Here is a 26,783-nt window from a genome sequence, read left to right on the forward strand (position 1 = left end):
TACAGGTTGAGGATTTGCTTCAAAATAAGCCAGTTTTGGGGAGGGCTGCTAGTGGAGAAGTGAGGGGGAACAAGGTGAAGGGAGATTGGCCATGAATTGTTAATAGTTGAAGATGGATGAAGGGTATGGGGGTATGGACTGCCTTGTACTCTTGACTCTGCTTTTGTATGTTTGGCATTTTCCTTTAAACGTTAACACCACTTGTGGAGCTTTTTTGCAGAAGGTAGATTTGGAAGGTAACACTAGTGGTTCTAGATTCAAAGCCTTCCACAGATCCTCACTCTTTGTTAGCTGGTTATAAAGGTTGCCTCTGCAGACTCATAACAAGTCTTTTTCTCCCTCCCAGGGGTGCCGCTTTATTTTGTTGCGAAGGCATAGAGTATTTGCTGAGTGTGACAAAGCTGAGAGGATCAAGTTGATGCAGGTGGATGCTGGGTCAGCTTTTTTTTATACAAAGGGTATTAGCGAGCATAGGGGTTGAGTTGTCTCCAAATGGACAGGTTGTGTAAAATGTGTTAGCAATTTTTCTGAACTGCCCAAATCCTTTCTAAGTTATGCTCATCAAAAAACAGAGCTCAGAGTAGTGAACACTCCCGTACACACTTAGGTTTTGTGTACACTTTTGGAAGCACTGTATACATCAATACAAAGTCAACATTATGAAAACGAATCACAAGGTGAGTGGAGCTCTACTTATTACCCGAGAGAGATCTTATCTGTGTGTGTGGCCTGTTTCCTGTCCTTACCTTGTTTGTTTCAGGTATCATGCAGTGTAAATATTTAGCAAAGAACTGGCTCCTGAAATTTCTGTGCATTCTTTTCCAAGAACCCTGCTTTCAAGAGGAGGGACCTGGGAACTTATATCTATATATTCATCCAACTTGCTTATTTTTGCCCCCTCTGGATTTATCTTATAATTCCTACTCATTCTATCATGCCTGATTAGTAATTTGGAAAAGTGATGATCTTATGAGGGAGCTATTAAAGTTCAATAGAGGGAGGAAAGGGAGGCATAGTCCTGAAAGATAAACCCACATTTCTTAGTAGATACCGTGGAACTGATTTTAATGCCTCCTTGCTTTTAAGAGAAAACAAGTCAAGTAAATTATATCAGTGATAGCTGAAAGTTGAAGTGTTAGCTGAATCCCCTCAGCCTAGACCTTGCCCATGTAGATTCACTAGAATAAAAAAAGTTGTAAAGATGCTTTAAGTCAGATTCAGTTGAGGAAACGCCAAAGCATGTCCTGGTTTCCTCATAGTGCATGGGAAAATGAGAGAACCAACAAAAATCCCCTTACTGTTGGAAAATATCATAGTGAATTCATGATGGTACTTAAGTGAAATTGTTTGGCTTGTGACAGTTTTCGTTGTGTGAATCAAAGAAAGATGCAACTGTTAAGTGACTTTATTTTCTACCTCGTTCTCTGAGACAAGAACATGGAGAGAGGAAAGAAACTTGCCAGTCTCTTAAGTGAACAGGCAGTGACCTCATGTTTGCTCTCCTCTGTGAGAGGATGGTAGATTTGGGTGGGCTCTGGACAGTTGATTGTTAATAGCCATTTTAAGGAATTACCACAAATGTGACACCATCTTCTCCCACATCATGTTATGGAAGGGTATAAACACGTTAGAAAAGCAAATTACATACTGCTTTGTTGGCCTGGAAATGAGAGGAAAGGGCGTTGGCAATCCAGTCAATAATCCTCTTCTAATTTGTAAGCACTCTGCTCTCATCTACATCACTTCATCCCGTCCTGTGGGGTTCAGCAGCGGTGCTGGAGGATTATTTTAGTTTTTAGCAGATGAGAACTTTGAAAATCTAAAGAAGCGAAGGCTTGCCAGGTGGTTTCTTTGGAGATATGGGGGAAGGAAATTTAACATCCATTAAGAGTTCAAGTCAACTTCACACACATGTTTTTAATTCTCACAAAGCTCTCTAAATTGGGTATTTTCAACCCATTTTGTGGATTAAATTGTAGCTAAGAGAGGTTAGTAGTTCACTTGAGGTCTGGCAGCTGGTAAAAATAGAGCCAGGATTCAAATTCAGATCTGTTGGACCTTAGAGTTTACGTTATTTCCAGCCTCTGTGCTGGTCCAAACTCTAGCAGACAGCAGAGCTACCACACCCAAGAGTTCTTTAGTTAGTTTAGGCAAGCTATCTTTTTGCCACCCTCAACTTCCCTGGTTACAAACTGGGGCCATGTGCCACATTCAGCCGACAAGGATGTTTTATCAGGCCAGCGCAGAGTTTGGGAAAATCAAAAACAAAGCTGAGCCAATGTTGACAATTGGGAGATTTCAAATATTCTGCCCCCAAGAATTCCTGAAGGCGGTACTGGAGCAGGCTTCTCTCTAGAGAAGGGTAGCGTACTCCATTTCCCCCTGGTCCCCACCACTCCCTATAGTGGTCCCCATCTTTGAGACAGGGGACCATCGCACTTGCACCATTGTTTCTTACAGTAAGAGGTCTTCCTACGTGTGCATCTCCCCAAAATGGAATAACCCAAGAGAGCTTGAGGGCTCTTGTCCCAAGAAAAAGGGAAAGAGCATATTCCTTTGAGAGAATGAAGACTCTTGTGTTTACTCTGCAGTGATTCTATGACAGAAAATACAAGGTATGTCATCATTTTTCTCACACCCTGTCTGTGTTACTCATTTACATAGAACTTTAGAGCTTACTAGCCCTGCAGTACAATAAAAATGGAGTACATGTGTGGGTACGCTGCAGCAGAGAAAAGGAGTGCCTCCCAAACCCCAAACCACTGACTCTTTGTGAGTGGGAAGATGGGTCTTGTGCACCTGGGGGGTTCCCCAGGGTCCTGTAGGGGTGGGCCACCAAGAAGCCCTCCGTCTTTAAGCAGCCTGACTTCGGGATCCAGAGGGATCCTGAGCTTGTGCCCTGGCTGTCTGCTCTGAGGGGCCCAGAAGGTACTCCCCTCCCCCTCCTCTGCCCGCCCCTCTCCAGCTGGTGACAGATCTGTCCTACACACCACTGAGGCATGGCCCCGTCGGAAAGCTCCGCAGGCAGGAGGGACTGAGGCGCCCTAGTCCAGCCTTTGAGAGGTTTCTGGGGTGCAAGTCCAAGAGTGGCCTGATTCCTCATCTTGAAACTTTCACTTAAGGGCCGTGGGACAGATGTTCCCGCCTCTGCCTGTCTGTGGAGTTCCGTTGCACTGGAGGCTGCTGTTTAGGTCTTCGTTTCCTCTCCCCGAGTCCTGAGTCCTCGTGGCTTCTGTGTGGAGGTGTGGGCATGGGTGAGGCGGAGGCGGAGAGGAGGAAGTGCAGACGGAACCTTGCCGTGCGGTTTTGAGGTAACGTCAGGTGTTGTTCTGAGACCTTTGTCACTAGAGCTGTCGGTCTAGGTGTGTGCGTACCCCAGTGTGAGAAGCGACGTGGCCCGGGGTGGGGGGCGCTGCAGGCGGGCTGCCTTGTGTGGTTGGAAGAAGGACGCTAGAGGCTGAGGGCTCTCCGAAGGGCCAGGCCGGCGGGTTGGTCGGGGCCTTTCTGGGGCGCTCTGGGGCTCAGGTGTGTGGGCGTGTAGCTGATGACTACTCCCTGGTCAAACAGGCGGCCCGCAAGGGGACTAGGCTGATGACCGGCCGCGGCACACACGGGTGAAGCGTGGCGCCCCTGAGCGTGGACCCTCGCCAGGTGGCTGATGTCTTTCCCACCACCTCGCTGAGAGGTGTTTTCTCCCGTGTCAAATGGAAGTCCTGCTCACACCTACCTCACAGGGCTGCGAGGACAAAGCGGCGCGCGGAGGGCCCGGCGCGGAGTAGGGGTTCCCTGAGCGTGCTATTGCCATCGCTGGAGCCCTGCCTTCCTTCGCTTTTGCCTTTATTTGGGGGATCCCCCCCCCCCGAGAATTTTAGAAGGCAGGCTGCAGGGTAGAAACGCTGTCCAGCTCTGACCTCCCTGTTTTCAGAGGCAGCCTGGCCTGCCTCGTGGCCTGAGGAAGCGTCCTCCGTGATGGATGCCAGCAGGGGCTTTGCTGGAGGAGCAGCTTTGGAACTGATGGCGAGGACGGGCCGGGAACTGGGGCTTTGGCCTGTCGTCTGGGGATTGAAATGCGCGGTGACTCTGGAAGGGAGATGGGTCCCCGGCCTGCCCCTGATGGAGGGGGGGCAGATGGGGCAGATGCCCCTGCCTCGGCGGCAGGGCTCGCGGCCCCTGAATCCTCTCCGGTGCCGCTTCTGTCAGCTGGGGACGTGCCCTCCTCACAGGCAGGCTGGCAGGAGCTAACAGAAATACGAAGTCCTGACCCAGGCCCCGTGAAGTACTGTGTCCGACCTGCCCTTTAGTGGCGAAATCAAAGACCAGGTACCCCAGGGGGTTTACCTTTAACTTGGAGAAATAAGAGAGGTGCTGTTAACCTGTATTTGCAGAGCATTTTGTAGTTTTAACAGGGCTGTCCAATTTGATCTTTGACCAGTGGCGCGGGGTTATTTGTTTGCATCTGTTTCTCTTGCCTTTTGCTCTCTGTCAGGAGAGGTACACAAGTGAACTGAGCTTCAGGCCAGAGGTGAGCCCAGAAGTGGGAACAGAGGAGTGGGCTGTGCGTTCTACTTTATCAGAGAAGTAACCTGTGTTCCTATTCCTTATGCCCTTAAGGAGTCATAGGGAGTGGTGACATCTGGGGAGGGGAGGGGGGAGAGTGAGAGCTGAGGTGTTCTTGGGAAGCTGAAAGCATCCCTGTGTCCAGGGAGGCTGAACCCAGGGGTAGCCCGTCCCCCCCAGAGTCCCCTGCCAGCAGCCGAGGCAGAGGTCGCCCGGCTGACAGCTCCTGCCCAGACCCATTCACGGAGGTGCCAGCGGGGCTCAGGGGGAGGCGGGGCACTGGGCTGGTGGGCTCCTTCCTCCTCCTTTTTTTCTCCTCCTCCGCTCCCAGCCAGGTGTTCCAGTGAGATGCTGAACTGCCTTCATGGCCCTCGCCACCCCAGCTCACAGCCCACAGAGCTGCTCCCTTCTGACTGTTCTGGACGGGGTTTCCCTCCACAGCCCCTGCCATTTCCCATTGGTATCCTTGCCTCTGCGGCCTGCTAATCCCGTGTGTCCTGCGGACCAGCAGCAATGGGTGCCTGTTAGAAGTGCAGAAGCTCAGGCCCACCCCAGACACAGTGAATCAGAATCCAGCTTTTAACGAGATCCACATTCGAGCTTCAGAAGTATTGGTCTGCAAGGCCATGACCTTACCAGTCACAGGTGGCCTGGCATTAATTACCTCTGATCTGTGTATATTCATACATTTTTCGGGTTTACCCAATATGGGAATAATACTCTATGTACCACTGGTTTTCAGCCTCCCAGCCCCTACCGTTAGACTGTCTGAGGATGACAGCTCACTCCTCTCGGTTACACTGATTCTCAGGGTTCAGCAGAATCTCTGGGAGGCATGACGAATTCCATTACAGTATCTCCCCCGTGAGAAACCCTGATATGTACAGCTTTTATCTCAATTCTGTCATCTTACATTGTGTTGTCAGCATTTTCTCATTCTTTAATCTTTCTGAAGAGCTTGTCTTTCATGGCTACAGATAGTATCCATCTTATGACTGTCATAAATCATTTGACTACTTCCTTACTGTGAAGCATTTAAATTGTTCTGATCCTTTTGGGGTGGGAGAGTGTTCTGGAGGCTATTATAAGTATGCTGAAGTGAGCTGCTCAGGCCGTAATTACTTCCTTCAGCTCTGATTATTCCCTTATGATGAATTCCTGGAGTGGAGATACTGGATCAAAAGGCATGAACATTCTAAACACTCTTTAAGATGCAGGAGGAGTATAGGAAGTACCCTGACATATACCCTCCCGGGCACTGGGTAGTGTGGTCTGTAGATAGATTCTCTTGGGAGCAGCAATCACGCCTTGTTCATCATCACACACGTCAAGGCCCAGCTTAGAGCAGATTCTAAGGTGTGACTCCCAGGGGGGTTGGGGAGTGAGAGGGAAGTTACCTGAAGGGTGGGTAGCTGCCTGTGATGGTGGCATTTCTTCCTCCTGGCCTGAGTCCTGAGTCCACTGACCAGGCTGCAGCTTCCTTCAGGGTGTGTCTGCATGTTTTAGCTTGCCTTCCAGCGGCAGGCGCAGGCAGGACGGGGAGTTCGTGGAGGCCTGAAATGACAGCCTCACTTACTAGTCCTGAATCTGCTGTTCCTGACGGGCCCCACACTTGTTTTTGCTCCATAAGTCTGTGACTGTTAGGTTCGTAACACTTTTTCCTCCCAGGAGCAGACCAGGAAACTCATGTTAAATAAACTGTATTCTGAAAGGTACACTCAGATTCTGTCGTGAAGAAAAAGTGAAATATCAACATTGTATTTGTGATTGAGTCATAGTTTGAACTTGGATGCCAGGAATATATTCTTGGCCCTCTATAAATATGTTTGGAGTAAATGAGTGAATGAATATGCACAGAAAGAATGAGTTTGATTATGTTAAATAACATACATATATTAGATATATTTGTGTGTATCACATGACATAATTAAAGCATTTTAAACTAAATATTAAATCATTAGCCATTCATTTATATTAAGTATTTGACATGTTATGACTTCCAAATAGACACACACACACACACCATACTTTCTGGAAATAAGTGTGATTGATTCAGAGGTTGTCTACAGCAAACAGCAGACTCTTTTATGAATGGAATACAGTATACAATAGGAAAACAAAAGTGGCTTCTTTTGTCAACATGTTTTTGAGATTCATGCATGTTGTATATTTCAGTAGTTTGTTCTTTTTTATTAATAGCTAATATTCCACTCTTTGATTATACCACCATTAATTTGTCCATTCTGCCTGGAAGACCATTTGGGTTGTTTTCAGTTTGGGGCTTTTATGAAGGAAACTGCTTCATAAAACAGTGAACATTCTTTTACAAGTCCTTTTTTAAAAACACGGTTTTCTTGAGGTGCAATTTACATGCCATAAAATCCACCCATTGTAAGTGTACGATTCTATGATTTTTATAGATTTGTACAGCCATCACCACAATCTAATTTTTGAACATTTCTATCGTCCCGAAAGTTCCCTCATGCCAGCTTAAGTCCCCACTCCTAAGCCCAGGCAGCCATTGACCTACTTTCTGTCTCTTGCCTTTTCTAGATATTTCCTATAAATGGAATCCTAGAATATGTAGGTTTTTTGTGTCTAGCTTCTTTCACTTAGCATCATATTTTTGAAGTTCATCCATTTGCAGCATGTATCAGTAGCTTGTTCCTTTGTATTGTTGAATAGTTCAGTTTTACAGATGTAACCACATTTCATTTACTTCTTCGCTAGTTGATGGACATTTGAATTGTTTCTGGTTTTTGGCTGTTATAAATAATGTTTCTGTGCACATTCATGTACAGGTGTGTGTGGGCCTATATTTTTATTTCTCTTGGGTAGATTCTAAGGAGTGTAATTACCAGATTATATGGCAAGTTTATGTTTAACTTTTTAAGAAACTGGTAAACAGTTTTCCAAAAGTGGCTGTACAATGTTAGAGTCCCACTGACAATGTATGATGGTTTTGACTTCTCCACATTCTTGCCAACACTCAATATTGTTAGTTTTTTTTATTATAGCCATCCTAATGGCTGTATGAGTGTATCTTATTACAGTTTATGTGGTTTTTTTGTTTGGTTTTTTTTTTTTTTGGCCACGCCACTTTCGAGATTAGTTCCCTGATCGGGGATTGAACCCGTGCCCCCCTGCAGTGGAAGCTCGGAGTCCTAACCACTGGACCACCAGGGTATTCCCTTATTACAGTTTAAATTTACATTTCCCTAATGACTAATGATGATTAGCACCTTTTCATGTGCTTATTATTATTAGTCATTCATATATCTGCTTTGGTGAAATATCTAGTTAAATCTTTTGCCCATTTTTTTAATTGGGTGGTCACCATCGTCATATGGAGTTTCAAAAAATTGTTAATATTCTTTAAAATATTCAAATAAAAATATTTGAAATAAAATAGTCAAATATTTTTTAAAATTCTGAGGCAAGGGCTTTATCAGATATATGACATGCAAATATTTTCTATGAATCTTTGACTTATTTTTTTATTTTCTTAATGGCACCTTTTAAAGAAAAAAGTTTTAAATTTTGATGAAGTCTAAGATATCAATTTCTTTTCTTTTATGGTTTGCACTTCTAATTACATATCTAAGAAATATTTCCTAACTGTGTACAAGCCTTTTTTTTTTAATACACTTTACCTTTTAGAGCAATTTTAGATTCACAACAAAATTAAGGAGAAGGTACAGTTTCCCAAAGAGATTTCTCATATATTTCCTGCGTCCACGTATGCATAGCCTCCCCTATTATCAACATCCCCAATCAGTGGTACATTTGTTACAGTTGTTGACCTTACACTGACGCATCATAATCATCCAAAGTCCATAGGTTACATTACAGTTCTCTCTTGGTGGTGTACATTCTGTGGGTTTGGACAAATGTATAGTGACATGTATTCACCATTACAGTAGCATACAGAGTAATACTAAAAATCCTCTGTGCTCCGCCTGTTTATCCCTTCCTCCCCTCTAACCCTTGGCAACTACTCATCTTTTTACTGACTCCATAGTTTTGCCTTTTTCAGAGTGTCATATAGTTGGATCATACAGTATATAGCTTTTTCAGATTGGCTTCTTTCACCTAGTAAATGCATTTTTTAAGGTTCCTCCATGTCTTTTCATGGCTTGATAGCTTTTTTTTTTTTTTTAATGCTAAGTAATCACAGTTTATCCAGTCACTTTCTGAAGGACATCTTGGTTCCTTCCAACTTTTGGCAATTATCAATAAAGCTGTTATAAAGACTTGTGTATAGGGTTTTGTGTGGACGTAAGTCTTAAACTCCTATGGGTAAATACCAAGGAGGGCGATTACTGGATCGTATGATAAGAATATGTTTAATTTTGTAAGAAACCACCAATCTAAACTGTCTTCCCAAGTGGCTGTACCATTTTGTATTTCCACTAGCAGTGAGAGTTCCTGTTGCTCTACATGCTCGCTAGCATATGGTGTTATCATACAGGTCTTTTTGTGGACATGTATTTTAATTTCTCCTGCATAAATACCTAGGAGTGGAAGTACTGGATCATAGGATAGATGTATGTTTAAATGCCAGACTTTTCCAAGGGGTTGTACCATTTTATACTCCTACGTCTTTCCCAATACTTGGTATTGGTCTTTTTTTTTTAATGGTATTTTAGGCTTTATTTATTTATTTATTTTTTGGTGTGGACCTTTTTTTTTTTTTGATTTTTAAAAATATTTATTTATTTATTTGGCTGCGCTGGGTCTTAGTTGCGGCACGTGGGATCTTCATTGCAGTGTGCAGGATCTTCGTTGCGGAATGCAGGATCTTTAGTTGCGGCACGCGGGATCTAGTTCCCTGACCAGGGATCGAACCCAGGCCCCCTGCATTGGGAGTGCAGAGTCTTAACTGTTGGACCACCAGGGAAGTCCCGATCATTTGATTTTTATCCTTCATTTTGTTAATGTGGTGTATCACATTTCTTGATTTGTGGATGTTGAACCATCTTGCATCCATAGAATAAATTCACTTCATCATGGTGTATGATCCTTTTAATGTACTGTTAAATGCAGTTTGCTAAACTTTTTTGAAGATTTTTCCATGTGTGTTCATCAGGGATATTAGGTATAATTTTTTTCTTGTAGTGTCCTTGTCTGGCTTTGGTATCAGGGTCATACTAGCCTTACAAAATGAGTTTGGCAGTATTTTCCCCTCTTCACTTTTTTGCAAGAGTTTAAGAAGGGCTGGTATTAATTCTTCTTTTTTTTTTTTTTTTAACATTGTACATACTTTACATTTATTACTACAGTGATACATTTGATGAACCTATATTGCCACATCATTATTACCCAAAGTCCATTATTTATGTTAGTGTACACTCTCGGTGGTGTGCATTCTGTGGCTTTGGACAAATGTATAGTGACATGTATCCACCATTACAGTATCATACAGAGTAATTTCACTGCCCTAAAAATCCTCTGTGCTCTGCCTGTTCGTTCCCCTCCCCCACATCTCCTGGCAACCACTTATCTTTTTTTTTTTTTAATCAGTCATCAGTTTTATACACATCAGTGTATACATGTCAATCCCAATCGCCCAATTCAGCACACCACCATCCCCACTCCGCCGCGGTTTTCCCCCCTTGGTGTACATACGTTTGTTCTCTACATCTGTGTCTCTATTTCTGCCCTGCAAACCGGTTCATCTGTACCAGTTTTTCTAGGTTGAACGTACATGCGTTAATATACGATATTTGTTTTTCTCTCTCTGACTTACTTCACTCTGTATGACAGTCTCTAGATCCATCCACGTCTCAACAAATGACTCAATTTCGTTCCTTTTTATGGCTGAGTAATATTCCATTGTATATATGTACCACAACTTCTTTATCCATTCGTCTGTCGATGGGCATTTAGGTTGCTTCCATGACCTGGCTATTGTAAATAGTTCTGCAATGAACATTGGGATGCATGTGTCTTTTTTTTTCTTTTTTTCATTTTATTTTTATTTTTTTTCACACACACACACTGTATTTTATTTTTACAAGAGATAAATAGACTGACACCAAGCATTGTACATGGATGACCACAACAAAAGCAACAATGATTGCAATTACCAAACATGAAACACACTCATACTATGTCATAATATTGACATTCAGTCCAGTAATCCTCCACTGTAACAGCTCCTTTACTTTGCAGTGAAAATTGATTTGTATATTCTTTGCCTCTGAGTCCTTGTGGGATTTTTTTTTTTTTTTAATTCAGACAGAAAGTCACAAAAATTGTACTCATCCTCATCAGTTCACTCAGTCCCATGTAATTAATTGTTTTTTTTCATCTTGATCTTTTGTTAGCACTTTTATGAGTTCATCAGTTTTTCATCAGAGTTCTGAAAATGCTTATTCATTCAGTTCAGCAGTACAGTCAGTTACCAGAAACCTGTACTTGTCAGAGTCTTTAACATGAATTTCTTGAAGATGAAACCCTTTTATAGGAACATATTTGCAAAATCATCAGAGTACACCCAGAACTGTCTGTAAATGACAAAAGACTTAAAAATGACCACGGTAAAAGATTTGATGAAAGTTCATAATGATGCAGTTGACAAGAAAATTAGTTATTTCTGAGATATACATTTTAAAGTAATAACTAGGATTATTACTTATAACATTATACCAGAACATACAAGATTTTTAGAAATTTCATGTAATGTCTGAAACATTTATATTAACATATTTCCATACATATTTCCATACAAATACAAATATAAGATTTTTAGAAATTTCATGTAATGTCTGAAACATTTATATTAACATATTTCCATACAAATACAAATATAAGATTTTTAGAAATTTCATGTAATGTCTGAAACATTTATATTAACATATTTCCATGCAAATAACCCAATGAAAGTTTAGTATTAGTTGCTTTGTTTGTTTTTTTATACTGCAGGTTCTTATTAGGCATCAATTTTATACACATCAGTGTATACATGTCAATCCCAATCGCCCAATTCAGCACACCACCATCCCCACCTCACCACAGTTTTCCCCCCCTTGGTGTCCATATGTCCATTCTCTACATCTGTGTCTCAACTTCTGCCCTGCAAACTGGCTCATCTGTACCATTTTTCTAGGTTCCACATACATGCATTAATATACGATATTTGTTTTTCTCTTTCTGACTTACTTCACTCTGTATGACAGTCTCTAGATCCATCCACATCTCAAAAAATGACTCAATTTCGTTCCTTTTTATGGCTGAGTAATATTCCATTGTATATATGTACCACAACTTCTTTATCCATTCGTCTGTCGATGGGCATTTAGGTTGCTTCCATGACCTGGCTATTGTAAATAGTGCTGCAATGAACATTGGGGTGCATGTGTCTTTTTGAATTACGGTTTTCTCTGGGTATATGCCCAGTAGTGGGATTGCTGGATCATATGGTAATTCTATTTTTAGTTTTTTAAGGAACCTCCATACTGTTCTCCATAGTGGCTGTATCAATTTACATTTGATGTGGACCATTTTTAAAGTCCTTGTTGAATTTGTTACACCATTGCTGCTGCTTTATGTTTTGTTTTTTTGGCCCCGAGGCATGTGGGATCTTAGCTCTCTGACCAGGGATTGAACCTGCACCCCCTGCATTGGAAGGCGAAGTCTTAACCACTGGATCGCCAGGGAAGTCCCGTGGTCTTTTTAATTTTAGCCATCCTGATGGATGTGAAATTGTATGGCTATGTGCTTTTAATTAGCTTTTTCCTGATGACTAATGATGTTGAGCACCTTTTCACATGCTGTTGACCATTTGTTCATTTTCCTTTTGAACTATCTTTTCAAGTATATTGCCCATTTTTGTTTTGAGTTGTCTTTTTACTATTGATTTGTAGACATTATAGATAGATAGGTAGGAAGGTAGGAAGGTAGATAATTAGGTAGATAGATAGATAGATAGTCTGAGCACAAATCATTTGTTGATATATGTGTAGTGAATATCTTCCCCCAGTGTATCTCTTGCTTTTTCATTTTCTTATAAGCAGAAGATTTTAATTTTAATGAGTCTACTTTATAATTTTTTCTTCATGGTTGGTGCTTTTATGTTTTGCTTAATAATTCTCTACCTACCCCCAAGGTTGCAAAGATTTTCTTCTTTGTTATCCTTCTAGATGCTTTAGTCTTAGCTTTTACATTTAGGCCTGTGATCAATCCTGAATTAATTTGTGAGTACGGTGTGAGATGGGATTGAGCTCCTTCTTTTTCATACAGTTACCCATTTACTGCAGCACCATTTATTGAAAAGACTTTCCTTTCCTCCATTGAATTGCCTTGGTACTTTCTTGTAAATCAAGTGGACTGTTGGAACTCTCTACTCTGTTCTATCTGTTTGTCTGTTCTTAAGCTAGTACCACACTATCTTCAGTTCTGTAGTTTATCAGTCTTGAAATCAGGTAGAGTAAGCCCTTCAACTTTGTTCTTTTTCAAAAATTTTCAACTATTCTGGCCCTTTGCATTTTCTTTCTTTTTTTTAAATTAAGTTTTATTGGAGTATAGTTGCTTTACAATGTTGTGTTAGTTTCTGCTGTACAGCAAAGTGAATCTTTTGCATTTTTCATATACACTTTAGAATCAACTTGTCAGTTTCTACCAAAAAGCCTGGTTGGATTTTGATCAGGACAACATTGAATCTACCAATCTAGAGAGCATTGTCATCTTAACAATATTAATCTTCCATAGACATGGTATATCTTGCCATTTATTTAGGTCTTTAGTTTCTCTCAGCAGTGTTGTTGTTGTCTTCTCAGCAGTGTTTTATAGCTTTTAGCATTGATGATTTGTACATATTTTATTTTTTTTTAATTAATTTATTATTTTGCCTGCTCCAGGCCTTAGTTGTGGTGTGTGGACTCTTAGTTGCGGCATGCGGACTCTTAGTTGCGGCATGCAGGCTTCTTAGTTGCAGCATGAATGTGGGATCTAGTTCCCTGACCAGAGATTGAACCCGCGCCCCCTGCATTGGAAGTGCAGAGTCTTACCCACTGGACCACCAGGGAAGTCCCTGATGATTTGTACACATTTTAAAAGATTTATTCCTATGTATTTTACATTTTAAAGTCTACTGTAAATGGCAATTTTTACATTTTCAAATTTTGTTTTATATATATGCTATATATATATATATATATATATATATATATATATATATGCAATTTAAAAAATTGATCTACAACCTTACTAAAGTAACTTAGTAACTCCAGTAAGTTTTGGGTAGATGCCTTAGGATTTTCTGTATGTATAAACATCATCTACAAAGAGTTTTACTTTATTCTTTCTAATCTCTGTGTGTTTTTTTTCCTTGCCTTGTTCCTTTAAGGGAAAAGTGGTCAGTTTTTCACAGTTAAGAATGATGATAGCTGTAGATTTTTAAAAAATGTCCTTTATCAGGTTGAGGAAATTTCCCTCGATTCCTACTTTGCTGAGAGGTTTTTATCATGAATGGATGTTGAATTTTGTCAAAAGCTTTTTTCTGCATTTCTCAAGATGATCATATGGTTTGTTTTCCTTTATTCTGTTCATGTGAATGTGTCTCTTTTTCATCTTTTGGCACTTTTTCGTCATGTCAAATTAGGGAAAAGACCACCGTTACTACTTCTAACACTCGAACATCTTGGCATGATTCATTGAATGTAGGTTCAGGAGCATGATTTAGACAATTTGAATCTGATAATCTCCATAAAATACTTTATAAACTAAAAAGCACCATATATATTTAGGTAGAATTATTTGACTGAAGGGGCCTACCTGTCCCCCAAAACTTCTCTTAATCTCTGAAACTTCTGCTGTTAGTCTTATGCCTAAAAAAATCAGTATGAAAATAACAGAACTGTACACAATGAGATTTTGACCTTAAACGGTCTTACTTCCTACTTTCTGAGCTTGGGAGACCTAACTTTTGGATATGACAAAGTCCTTCCATTTAAGTGTCCAGTAATATTTCTCAAAAAAACAATTCTCAAAAAAATCTGTATACTCGTTGCCTATGTCCCAATTCTTCATTGACCTGAAAATCCTGGGGGACTAAGAAGTCTATGGTCCTTGGTCTAAGCACTGGAGAAATCAATGACTTAAAAGGAATTTCAGATGATTTGGGGTGGAGCTATCACCCTCTCAGACTTCAGACTATACTACAAAGTTACAGTAATCAAAACAGCATGGTACTGGCACAAAAACAGACACATAGATTAATGGAACAGAATAGAAAGCCCAGAAATAAACCCACACACCTATGGTCAATTAATCTATGACAAAGTAGGCAAGAATATACAATGGAGAAAAGACAGTCTCTTCAATAAGTGGTGCTGGGAAAACTGGACAGCTACATGTAAAACAATGAGATCAGAATATTTCCTCTCACCATATACAAAAATAAACTTAAAATGGATTAAAGACCTAAATGTAAGACCTGAAACCATAAAACTCCTAAAAGAGAACATTGGCAGAACATTCTTTGACATAAACTGTAGAAATAGTTCTTTTGGATCTGTCTACTAAGGCAAAGGAATAAAAACAGAAATAAACAAATGGGACCTAATTAAACCTAAAAGCTTTTGCACAGCAAAGGAAACCATCCACAAAACAAAAAGACAACTTACTGAATGGGAGAAAGTATTTGCAAATGATATGGCTGACAAGGGGTTAATATCCAAAATAAAGAGCTCATACAACTCAATATCCAAAAACAAACAATCAAACCCAATCAAAAATGGGCAGAACACTTGAATAGACATTTTTCCAAAGAAGACATACAGATGGCTCAACATCACTAATTTTTACAGAAATGCAAATCAAAATCTCAATGAGATATCACCTCACATCTGGCAGAATGGCTGTCGTCAAAAAGAACACAAATAACAAATGTTGGCGAGGGTGTGGAGAAAAGGGAACCCTTGTACACTTTTGGTGGGAATGTAAATTGGTGCAACCACTATGGAGAAAAGTATGGAGATTCCTCAAAAAAACTAAAAGTAGAACTACCATATGATCCAGCAGTTCCACTCCTGGGTTTATATCTGAAAAAAAACAAAAACATGAATTCAAAAAGATACATGCAACCCAGTGTTCATAGCAGCACTATTTACAATAGCCAAGATATGGAAGCAACCCAAGTATCCATCAGCAGATGAACGGATAAAGAAGATATTGTATATGTATACAATGGAATATTACTCAGCCATAAAAAAGAATGAAATTCTGCCATTTGCAGCAATGTGAATGGACCTAGTGAAATAAGGTGCTTAGTGAAATAAGTCAGAGAAAGACAAATACTATATGATATGATGTATATGTGGAATCTAAAAAATAAAACAAACAAATGTATAGACCAAAACAGAAACATTTTCACAGATTAAAAAGCAAACTAGTGGTTACCACTAGGAAGAGGGAAGGAGGGAGGGGCAAGATAGGGGTATGGGATTAAGAGACACAAACTACTATGTATAAAATAGATAAGCAACAAGGATATATTGATAGCACTGGGAATTATAGCCATTGTCTTGTAATAACTTTTAATGGAGAATAATCTGCAAAAATACTGAATCACTGTGCTATATACCTGAAACCAATATAATATTGTAAATCAACTATACTTCAATAAAAATAATGAAATTATTTAATATAAGGAAATGTGTATGTTATATTTTCTGAATCCTGAGAGAATGGAAAAAACAGGTGGGTGTTTATGGTAGTAGTGTAAGCTGGCATAGATCTGGGATGCTGTTGTCGATGACTTATAGGACAGCTTGACCCTGGTTGATTGGGGAGGCTATCCCATGTTGTGTGAAGTTGAAAAAAGGATCTCCCTTAGGTGATTGGCCTGGTTCACTTTCTCAGCAATGACCAACAGAGCCATAGTTTTGGAAACTATGGACAAGTGAACTTGAGCAGTGTCGTCATCCCTCTGATTGTTGAGTCATCCCAGGAGCCATGTTCAGTAGCTTGGGACTGCCAGTGAGGTCTCATTGAGCAGGGGTTTCTGGTTGGTACTTTCCAGATCACTGTATGCTTAAACCCCTTCCTTTGCTTGAGAGCAGGACTAAAGTTGATGATAATCATTGAGAACTAGGAAGCAGTCTCTAGTTCAAATGTCCTTTGAGGACTAAACCTCTATAAACATGTTTACTAAGCAGTTGTCCCATATGTATTTGGACATTTCTGGTGGTGGTGCAAACACTAGCTACTAACATGTCCTCCTTTTGAACAATTCCCAATCTGGCAACCCTTTAACTATTACTCTTATGAATCCCTTTCCCCTATGTGTTGACTTCTTTAGTTATATTCCTATTTATTGCTATCTTTCTTAAAATTTGGTGGCAAAAGCAATTAATACAAGGTATGGAACTCCTTTCTCCTTAATTCTGAACACTGTACTTGTATTAATCTGTGTGTTCCCACCAAAATGATGAAGAGATGAATATATATGTGTGGAATTTGCAATAAATAAGAAGACACAGTCACACTGTGAGGGAGGGATATGTGAAAATATACATCACCAGAATATTAATTTATAAGCGAACCTAGGGCATTGGGTAAAAATTAATGACAGCTGTATGGAAAACCGAATCTCATCAATGTAACCTAATTTTTTCAAGAACATTGTAAGGATCTGGAGGAAACAGGGCACATATATCTTGACTTTCTCATGCTGTTGATTTAATTATGAATAACATAATCAGCAACAACCCAGGGAAACATAGTTTAGCTTATATGATACCACAGTCAGATGGTGGGAAGGTCAGAGACATCAAGGGTATGGTGCTGGTGCAGGATAGCACTTACCAGTTAACCCTTCAGAGGTCACTCTGGGACCCAGTCCCATTAAATAAACTTTATGACTACTGATGTATTGTGTATATATTTGTTTGTGTGCCAGAAATACTGGAAACGGAAGTCAAAATAACCTGGATAAATTAGGTACTTACAAACTGGACAATATCAAATGAAGGCTAATTTTGTAAGCAGGAAGTTCAGATTGGAGAATGATTGGCTTTGTGCCTATTCTGGCAGAACAAGCCCCTGAGCCATGGTGAATCACAAGGTAGTTGAGCCATCAATGACTATAATATGGGTATGCGCAGAGTACCAAATCTCGTAGGTAAGTCAGTGCTCTGGCTAAGGATACTTATAGGAGGCTGAGGAGCAGGCAGAAGATACAGTGAAGGCTTACAGTGGATAAAAATTTTGAAATAGAAGCAGGGACATACATGCAGCAAGATGGGAGGGATATGAAAAAGAAGCAATTAGAAGTATTTTGTATTAAGTAGGATAGGCTAAAATGCTGTAAAAATAGGTAAAAAATACAGTGGCTCAAATTCAGTACAAGTTTATTGCTCTCATATAACAGTCCTGGGCGGATATTTCAGGTCTTTGGGGGGCCCTCTATACTCAGGGACCCGGCTGATGGTAGCGCGGCTGCCTTCACCATGTGTCCTGCAGAGTTGCTCTGGTTGCCCAGTAGGAAGGCGGAACGAGCTTTGCCCAGAAATGGCTACTATCATGTCTGCTCACACCCCATTGGCTAGAAGTCAGTCATGTGACCATAGCTCACTGCAAGAGAGTCTGGGAAATATAGGTCCCCTGTGGGCTTCAGGAAGAGAAGAGAGCACAGATTTTGAAAACCACTAACCGTTTCTGCCATACCTCTAAGAAACAGAAGTTGACAACAGATTTCTCATTAACAATAACATTTAGAATACAAAAGAGTACATACCTTCAACTTAGGATTTAATACTTGTTAAACCATCATTCAAGAATAAACTTATAACTTATAAACCAGAAACAAGTGATAAGGGTTGGGTGGATATGGGTGGAGGGATAAGGATGGAAATGGGGCTTTTCTGAGTATCTGTTTTTATATATGTAGCTTTGACTTTGAACTAGGTAAATATTTTACATATTCAATTACATAAAATTAAATAAAAATGAAAACAGCAAATCCTGTAATTGAATATACAAAGAACAACTAATAATAAAAAGCAGTATGTCAAATTGATTATATAACTATAAAGAAAAAAAAAGAATTCAGGTAACTTTTTAACGTAGTGCTCAGACTCTGTAACCGTACGTAGTAGGATATAGTCTAGGGCAAAAGAGAGTGACAGTTATTTATATGGTTAGTTGTTGGCAATGGTATCAGTGTAGTAACTCAGAAACTATTTAGTATGTATTGTAGTTAGAATAAATCAATCAATATCTTAATGTAACTGGGAACCAGGTTATCACTGTGGGAGAAGGAAATAAAAATAAGGAATGAGATAAGAAAGACTCCTGTGATGTTAGCTTTGAATTGGAGGTTATCAGTATCAACTCTTGATTTAAAAAAAAAAAAAAATTCTAGTCCTGCCCACTAAAAGGGCCTAGACACAAAGATGCTCCAATAGTAATGTGCACACCTCTTACCCAGGTTTTGCTTTCTAAATAATGTTTTTTACTAAAAGGAACTAGAGCGCCTTGAAAAAAATGACTCTGGGTCTGCAGAAGTATAAGGTGCCCAAAAGCAAACAAATGCTTAAAGACTGGACAAGTCAGGAGGACACAGAGTGCCGGGCGGAGGGAGCTCTGACAGGATGAATGCGGGAAAGTTTAAACATTCAAAAGAATGATGATGGCAGTGGATTATAACATATTGAATAAAAACAAATCCATGAATGTATAATATATTTCCAGGGAGGGAAAAATTGCCAGTTTGTAAAAGCACAATAAGTCATAGAATTAGAAAAATCACTGTTTTGCAATTCCCAGTATGGTGATTGATTCAGGCAATGGATGCTGGAACTATTAGGTCAGACTTTGTTGGGGAACAGCAGAGCCTAACAGTCTCAAGCTATCACCCTAGAGATTACTTATTGATTACAAAAGGGAAAAGGTACCCTACAGTAGAGAAATAGGGCAGACCCCTCCTTCATCAAATGCTCTAACTTCACATGACCAGTAATGAGACAGACTGACACAATGAGATGTATAATCTAGTGTTCTTACGGAAAATGCTTATCTAATACGGAGGAAACAATTAGACACATACAGGTTGTATAATATTCTATAAGATGATTGGCTTAGAGTCTTCAAAAATGTCAATGTCATAAAGGATCAAAAAGAAAAAAATGGCAGGGAACTGTTCTAAATTAAAAGAGACTGAAAAGACATAACAAGTAAATGCAATGTGTTATCCTTGATTGGATCTCGGACTTTTTAAAAAAAGCTATAAAGGATAGTATTGGGACAATTGGGGAAATTTTAATATGTACTGTGTATTAGATAGTATTATTATGTTACTAACTAATGTCCTGGGTAAAATAATGGTATTGTAGCTATTTAAGAAAGTGGCTATCTGATCACAAAATAAAAAATCATTGTAGGAAAAGATGAAAAATATAGGGCTAACCTATATAAGAATAACCTAGGATAACCATTGTTAAAATTTGGTATATTTTCATCCAGTCTACATATATTTAAACAAAATTGAATTGTACCATACATAGTTTTTAATATTGCTTCTTTTTGTTCTATATTATTGACAATTCTCCATTTCATTAAATAGACCTCAAAGACATTATTTTATAAGTTTATTTTATTTATTTATTTATTTATGGCTGTGTTGGGTCTTCGTTGCTGCGCACGGGCTTCCTCTAGTTGCGGCAAGGGGGGGCCGCTCTTCATCGCGGTGCGCGGGCCTCTCACTATCGCGGCCTCTCTCGTTGCGGAGCCCAGGCTCCAGACCCGCAGGCTCAGTAATTGTGGCTCACGGGCCCAGTTGCTCCGTGGCATGTGGGATCTTCCCAGACCAGGGCTCGAACCTGTGTTCCCTGCATTAGCAGGCAGATTCTCAACCACTGCGCCACCAGGGAAGCCCGCAAAGACATTATTTTAAATGGTTATATAATATCTCTGTATGTTTTCTTTAATTTAAAATATATTTTTTATTAAATGAGATTTATTACCATATTTCATCCATTGTAACATGCCATCAATTGTAAGACATTATTATTTTATGTACCACTAAAAAGAATATCCTGCCAAATTATGATGCAGTGGGGTTTTTGTTTGTTTGTTTGTTTTAAATTCTTATATTTATCGAAAGAGCTCCTTTAGATTTATTAGTCATAGTTTTTTTTTTTTGTCATACCTTTTTTGTATATATCTAATTAGGAAGTTATAAGCAAAATTAATTGGTTAAGGTCTTCCTAGAACTTCTTCGCATTGAGTGTCCAACTTTTCTAAATTACATGTCAATTTAGTCTTCAGTACCTGTGTTTTCCCCCCAGTATCACCATGAAAAGCACTGGATGCTACACCATTTAGTAGTGCTCCACTCTCTTTGAATTTTACACTTTAATTGGATGAATTGTATGATATGTGAATTATATTCCAATAAAGCTGTTTAAAAAAGAAAAAAGTGTTCCATTATTATGTCTGCAAATGCTGATGCTTCCTGATCCTACCAGATGTCAACAGAGCTTGTTTCAAACAGCAACTGGGACTTCTGAAATGGTCTTTAAATGGTAGTTGACCAAAACATTGAGTGACTGTATTTGCCCAGACATGCCACCTGGAATAACCCCTGAGTTCATTCCTGCATGGGCAGTAACAAGCCACAAGCTGGCTAACAGTGATTGTGAGATGCCATCAGCATCCCGACCTAGGAGATATAAAAAATGTTGGGAGGGACTTCCCTGGTGGCAGAGGGGTTAAGAATCCGCCTGCCAATGCAGGGGACACGGGTCTGAGCCCTGGTCCGGGAAGATCCCACATGCCGCGGAGCAACTAAGCCCGTGCACCACAACTACTGAGCCTGCGCTCTGGAGCCCGCGAGCCACAACTACTGAGCCTGCGTGCCACAACTACTGAAGCCCGCATGCCTAGAGCCCGTGTTCCACAACGAGAAGCCACCACAACGAGAAACCCACGCATCACAACGAAGAGTAGCCCCTGCTCACCGCAACTAGAAAAAAAAAAAATGTTGGGGAACAGTGTGCCCTAAAGTAGATGAAATACAGTCTTTTCTTTTAAAATAAAATTTCTTTATTTTCATTAAAAAATATAATTTTAATATTTACCCAAGTAACAAAAATACATTATTCAAAGGATTGTCTAGTTGGGTCACAAGGCTTATTACAGAAGGGGAAAAAAAAAAGCTGTTTCTCTGCCTGCTCCCCACAGGCAACTTCAACTCCTTTAGCTGATAGTATTTACCTCTGTACCTCTGGTAACATGCTTATACCACAGTTTTTAGTTTAAGTCTCACCTGTTGACTTCCTAAAGGGAAGATGATTATTTAGGGCTCTTCTGCCTTGCTGGCAAGCCCCACTTCCACCATCACTATACCCATGAACACTTTCCAGATCCCATGCTATCAATATAACTATGTTACAGTTAGGGTTAGATCAGTACACATTCATAATGTTAACGTTATAATGACTGCAAGAACAGCTAACCAATGTTGTATATTATGTTTACTTTCCTGAACAACTTTTTTGTTTTCCTTTGAGTGGTCTTTCTTCTTTTTTGTTTCTTTATACTTCACAGTAATTCAACTGCAAACTCTTCCTTTTTCTGTAGATCTCTTTAAGTACGCTCGAAGGTATTTGGAATTTTCATCTTCTTGTAGCCACAGGTGCTACTCTAATTTAGATTGTGTGCTCTACACCTGGTGTATCTAATCTTCTCCCACCAAGGGACCCTTCTTCCTCTTTGCTAATGAATACCCTGTTTCCTGGATCCCATGTCTTTCTCTTTCTTAGTTTATTCCCTCGGTTTGATGAAATATGCCTTCCGTTTGCTTCCTAAGAACTTTGTGTGATGCAGACATTTTTGAGTCTTCACATATCTAAAAATAGCTTTGATTTATATCTACACTTAATTGACTTTGAATTAAAGACTTAATTCCATTAAAGACTTAAAAGCTTTTAAAAGAAAATCAGATACTTAGTTTGTATAGTTGGGAGTTGTACCGATTTGTAGATAACTTTAGTTTTTTTCCTTATTCAGTGTATTTAATTTTTTTGAATAATTAATACATTCACATGGTTAAGAGAATTTTAATAGTAGGAAAAGGGTATTGAAGTCTCCATTCCATCCATGACCCCATCTACCAAATTCCTGCCCATGTTATCATTGTTTTCTGACTTAAGTGTCCTTCCAGGGTTTCTTTATGCATATATGGAACTGTTTTTTTTTCTCACCCTTTTTACACAAATGATGGTGTATTCTATGCACTATTCTGTATCTTGCTTTTTTCCTTAATAATGTGTCTCGGAGACATGTCCATGTCAGTATATGGAGAGTTTCTTCCTTTTGAAAAAATAACTGCATAGTATTGCATTGGATAGATATGTCATAATTTATTTAACTGTTTCCTTATTGTTGGATATTTAGGTTATTTCCATTCCTTTGTTATTCTGAACAGTGCTTCCATGAATAATCGTATAAACACTTGATTTTTCATGCATGCAAGTGAATCTATAGGATAAACCCTTAGGAGTGGAATTGTTGGCTCAAAGGACATACACGTATGTTTGCAATTTTGATAGATATTGTCGAATTGCTTTTCAAAGGAGTTTTTCTATACTCCTGCAGTCTCACAGATAAACTCTCTTGATGAATTTGGGGGTGCGGGTGTTGCCTATCTTTTTAAGAGGCAGACAGTATAGTTTAAGTTTCTGGTTTTCCTTATGAATGATGTTGACCATCTTTTCATATGTTTAATAGCTCATTTTCCTTTTTTGTGAATTGTCTCTTCCAATCGTTTGCTCATTTTACTATTTCGCTATTGGACTTTTGATCTTTTCCCTGTTTGATTTCTAAGAGATTATATTTTGTAATTTTATTTCCCAGTTCATTTTCTTTTTATTTTGCCTGTGGTTTTTATTGCAGAAAAGTGTTATTATTTGGTTGAAGTTAACAATCCCTTAGAGTAAAGGTATCTCTGGCTTCTGGTGTTGCTGAGGAGCCTGACCCCATTCTGATTATACACACACACAAATATCTTTTTACTGAAAAATAAAATACAGCTACAGAAAGCCATACACAAAAATATACAGCTTAATGAATTATCATAAGGCAAACACCCTGGTAACTACCACTCAGATAAAGAGCTAGGCTTCTGTTCCATGAGCCCCTTCCCCCAAATAACTTGACTCAGAGTAATCTCTTTCTTGCTTTTCTTTTTTTTATAAATTTATTTATTTTTGGCTGTGTTGGGTCTTCGTTTCTGTGCGAGGACTTTCTCTAGTTGCGGCGAGCGGGGACCACTCTTCATCGCGGTGCGCGGGCCTCTCACTGTCACGGCCTCTCTTGTTGCGGAGCACAGGCTCCAGACGCGCAGGCTCAGTAGTTGTGGCTCACGGCATGTGAGTTGCTCCGCGGCATGTGGGACCTTCCCAGACCAGGGCTCGAACCCGTGTCCCCTGCATTGGCAGGCAGACTCCCAACCACTGTGCCACCAGGGAAGCCCTCTTTTTCTTTTTTAATTTATTTTATCATAGTTGATTTATAATGTTTTGTTAGTTTCTGCTGTACAGCAAAGTGATTCAGTTAAACATGTATATATTCTTTTTCATGCTCTTTTCCATTATGGTTTATCACAGGATATTGAATATAGTTCTCTCTGCTATACAGTAGGACCTTGTTGTTTATCCATCTTATATATACTAGTTTGCATCTGCTAACCCCAAACTCCCAATCCATCCCTCCCCCACCCCCCCTTCCCCTTGGCAACCACAAGTCTGTTCTCTATGTCTGTGAGTCTGCTTCTGTTTCATGGATAAGTTCATATATGTCATATTTTAGATTCCACATATAAGTGATATGATATTTGTCTTTCTCTTTCTGACTTACTTCACTTAGTATGATAATCTCTAGGTCCATCCATGTTGCTGGAAATAGCATTATTTCATTCTTTTTTATGGCTGAAGCCTTTCTTGCATTTTTTAAAAATTTATTTTATTTATTTTTAAATTTTTGGCTGTGTTGGGTCTCGATTGCTGCACGTGGGCTTTCTCTCGTTGTGGCGAGTGGGGGCTACTCTTCATTGCGGTGCACGGGCTTCTCATTGCAGCGGCTTCTCTTGTTGTGGAGCACGGGCTCTAGGCGCGTGGGCTTCAGTAGTTGTGGCGCATGGGCTCAGTAGTTGTGGCACATGGGCTTAGTTGCTCCGTGGCGTGTGGGATCTTCCCGGACCAGGGCTTGAACCTGTGTCCCCTGCGTTGGCAGGAGGATTCTTAACCACTGCGCCACCAGGGAAGCCCCCTTTCTTGCATTTCTAAAAAATAGTTTTATCACCCAAGTGTGTGTCCCTGGAGACTTTAGTTTAGTCTCACCCTTTCTCTAAAAAGTATTTGAGATGTCTTTCAAGTCTCTCTTTTAATCTATAGATCGCTTCTCCATTCCTTCTATTGAAGAACTGGACCACTTGACCTTTAGAGTTTTCCACTGTGACTTTTGCTGATTGCACACTCATGGTGCAGCTCAGTATGTCCCTCTGTATTTATTTCCTTGTTTAAAAACAGCTGTATTGAAGTATAACTGACATACAATAAACTGCACATATTTAATGTGTACAGTTTGATGCCTTTTGCCATATGTCTACACCAATGAAAACACCACCAGCATCAGGAGAGTAAACATATTTATCACCCCCAAAGTTCCCTGTGCCCCTTTGTAATTTCTCCCTCCTACCCCTCCCTATCTTCTCAGCAATTGATTATTTGCTTTCTGTCATTCTAAGTGAGTTTGTATTTTCTAAGATTTTATATAAATGGAATCATGCAGCGTGCGTTCTGTGTTTTGCCTGGCCTCTCTCACTCAGCATAGTTATTTTGAGACTCATCTGTGTTGTTGCATGTACTGATAGTTCTTCCTTCTTGCTGCTGAGTAGTGTTCCGTTGCATGGATATACCACTCTTTTGTTTATCCATTGACTCGTTGATAGAAGTCTGGATTGTTTCCAGTTTTGTGTCCTCTGCCTTTCTTGCAAATTGGCAGCTGGATCCAGAGATTTGATCAGACTCAGGTTCAGCCTATAGGAGGCACAAAATGTCTGATTACTCTCCTGTTGTGAAGATCAGAGCCATAGGTGCTTAATGCCTACATCTGTTAATTCATGGGTGGAATTCCAGGTCTACAACTTATTTTTCATTTATAAGTTGGAACACTCTTTAAAAAGATGCTTCCCCTCATCTACTACTTGGTTACCAAGTGGTACATCTCATATATGGCAGGGTAAATGCTTTATTTTTTCCTTTAATTTATTGGTTTTCAAGATATCCATTCCATCCCTTAATTCTTTGTATAAAACTTCCTCTTGTTGTTTTCTCTTGGGAAACTGGTTATCTCTTCTCTTTGTTATCACTGTTTTGTAATTTCTGATGTATCTCAGCATGGGTCTGTTTTCTTCCATCAAGGTGGAAGGTTTTCAATCTTGAAAAACCTTCAGTTCTAGAAAATGTTCATCCTCTTCTTCCTTGATGTCTTCCCCTCCAGTTTATTCTCTTTCTGTGACTCCTATTATTCAGATTTTGCACCTGCTAAATTTGTTCTCTATTTTATTATCCTTTATCTTCTTGTTCTACATTTTTCTGGGAAATTTCCTGAACTTTATTTTCTAACTCTTCAGTTCAGCTTATCATTTCTGCCGTCAGACTTTTATTTTCCAAGAGTGATTTCTGTGAATGTTGTTTTAAATAGCCTCCTCTTCTTGTTTCATGGATGCAGTACTTTCTCCCTGAAAACAATGAGTTTCTGAATAATGTTTTCTTCTAGCACTGTGTCTCTTTCCTCGAAGTTATCTTTTTTCTGCTTTTGGGTTTGACTTTTCATTGTAGAGATTTTCTTCGAATGTCTGGGGCCCTGTGGAAGTCTAGTGATGCATATGAGTAGGGCATCTGGGATGTTTCCTTAAGGAAGACTCAATTTCACTGTCTTTAGATATTTCTTCTTGGGCTGATCCCTCTAGAAGGATTTTTGGATCTTTATCTTTTGTGATAATGGTATTCCTGAAATCCAAGTGGGGATATGAGGCTGGAGAGGCCTCAGCTTTTAATGTGTGTAGTTTTACTCAGTCTCCATTTTCAGCACGGTACTCCTTCATCCTCAAATCTTGGCCACACTCTAGAGACTCTCTCTTTTACCCTTGCCAGAGGAGAAGACCTCCATTCTCATTCCACAGCTGGGGAGAGAGAGTTACCTGTTGCACTGAGTCG

The 26,783-nt window shown here is 39.7% G+C and overlaps 1 protein-coding gene across 14 annotated transcripts in view; it reads left to right on the forward strand.

The window, feature by feature from the left end:
• Positions 1-26,783, forward strand: part of GPR160 (G protein-coupled receptor 160) — a 105,223-nt gene that overhangs the window by 3,931 nt on the left and 74,509 nt on the right. For 10 of the 14 annotated variants that reach the window (XM_082459035.1, XM_082459038.1, XM_082459037.1 and 7 more), the window contains exon 3: positions 2,461-2,615. The exons of the other annotated variants lie outside the window; for them this stretch is intronic. In XM_082459035.1, coding sequence (XP_082315161.1) covers positions 2,461-2,594 — 134 coding nt within the window. In that variant the 3' untranslated portion in view covers positions 2,595-2,615. The remainder of the gene's footprint in view (positions 1-2,460; positions 2,616-26,783) is intronic. 14 annotated transcript variants of the gene reach the window in all.

Source organism: Balaenoptera physalus (genome assembly GCF_965194825.1).
Source record: "Balaenoptera physalus genome assembly, chromosome: 4".
Classification (NCBI taxonomy): domain Eukaryota; kingdom Metazoa; phylum Chordata; class Mammalia; order Artiodactyla; family Balaenopteridae; genus Balaenoptera; species Balaenoptera physalus.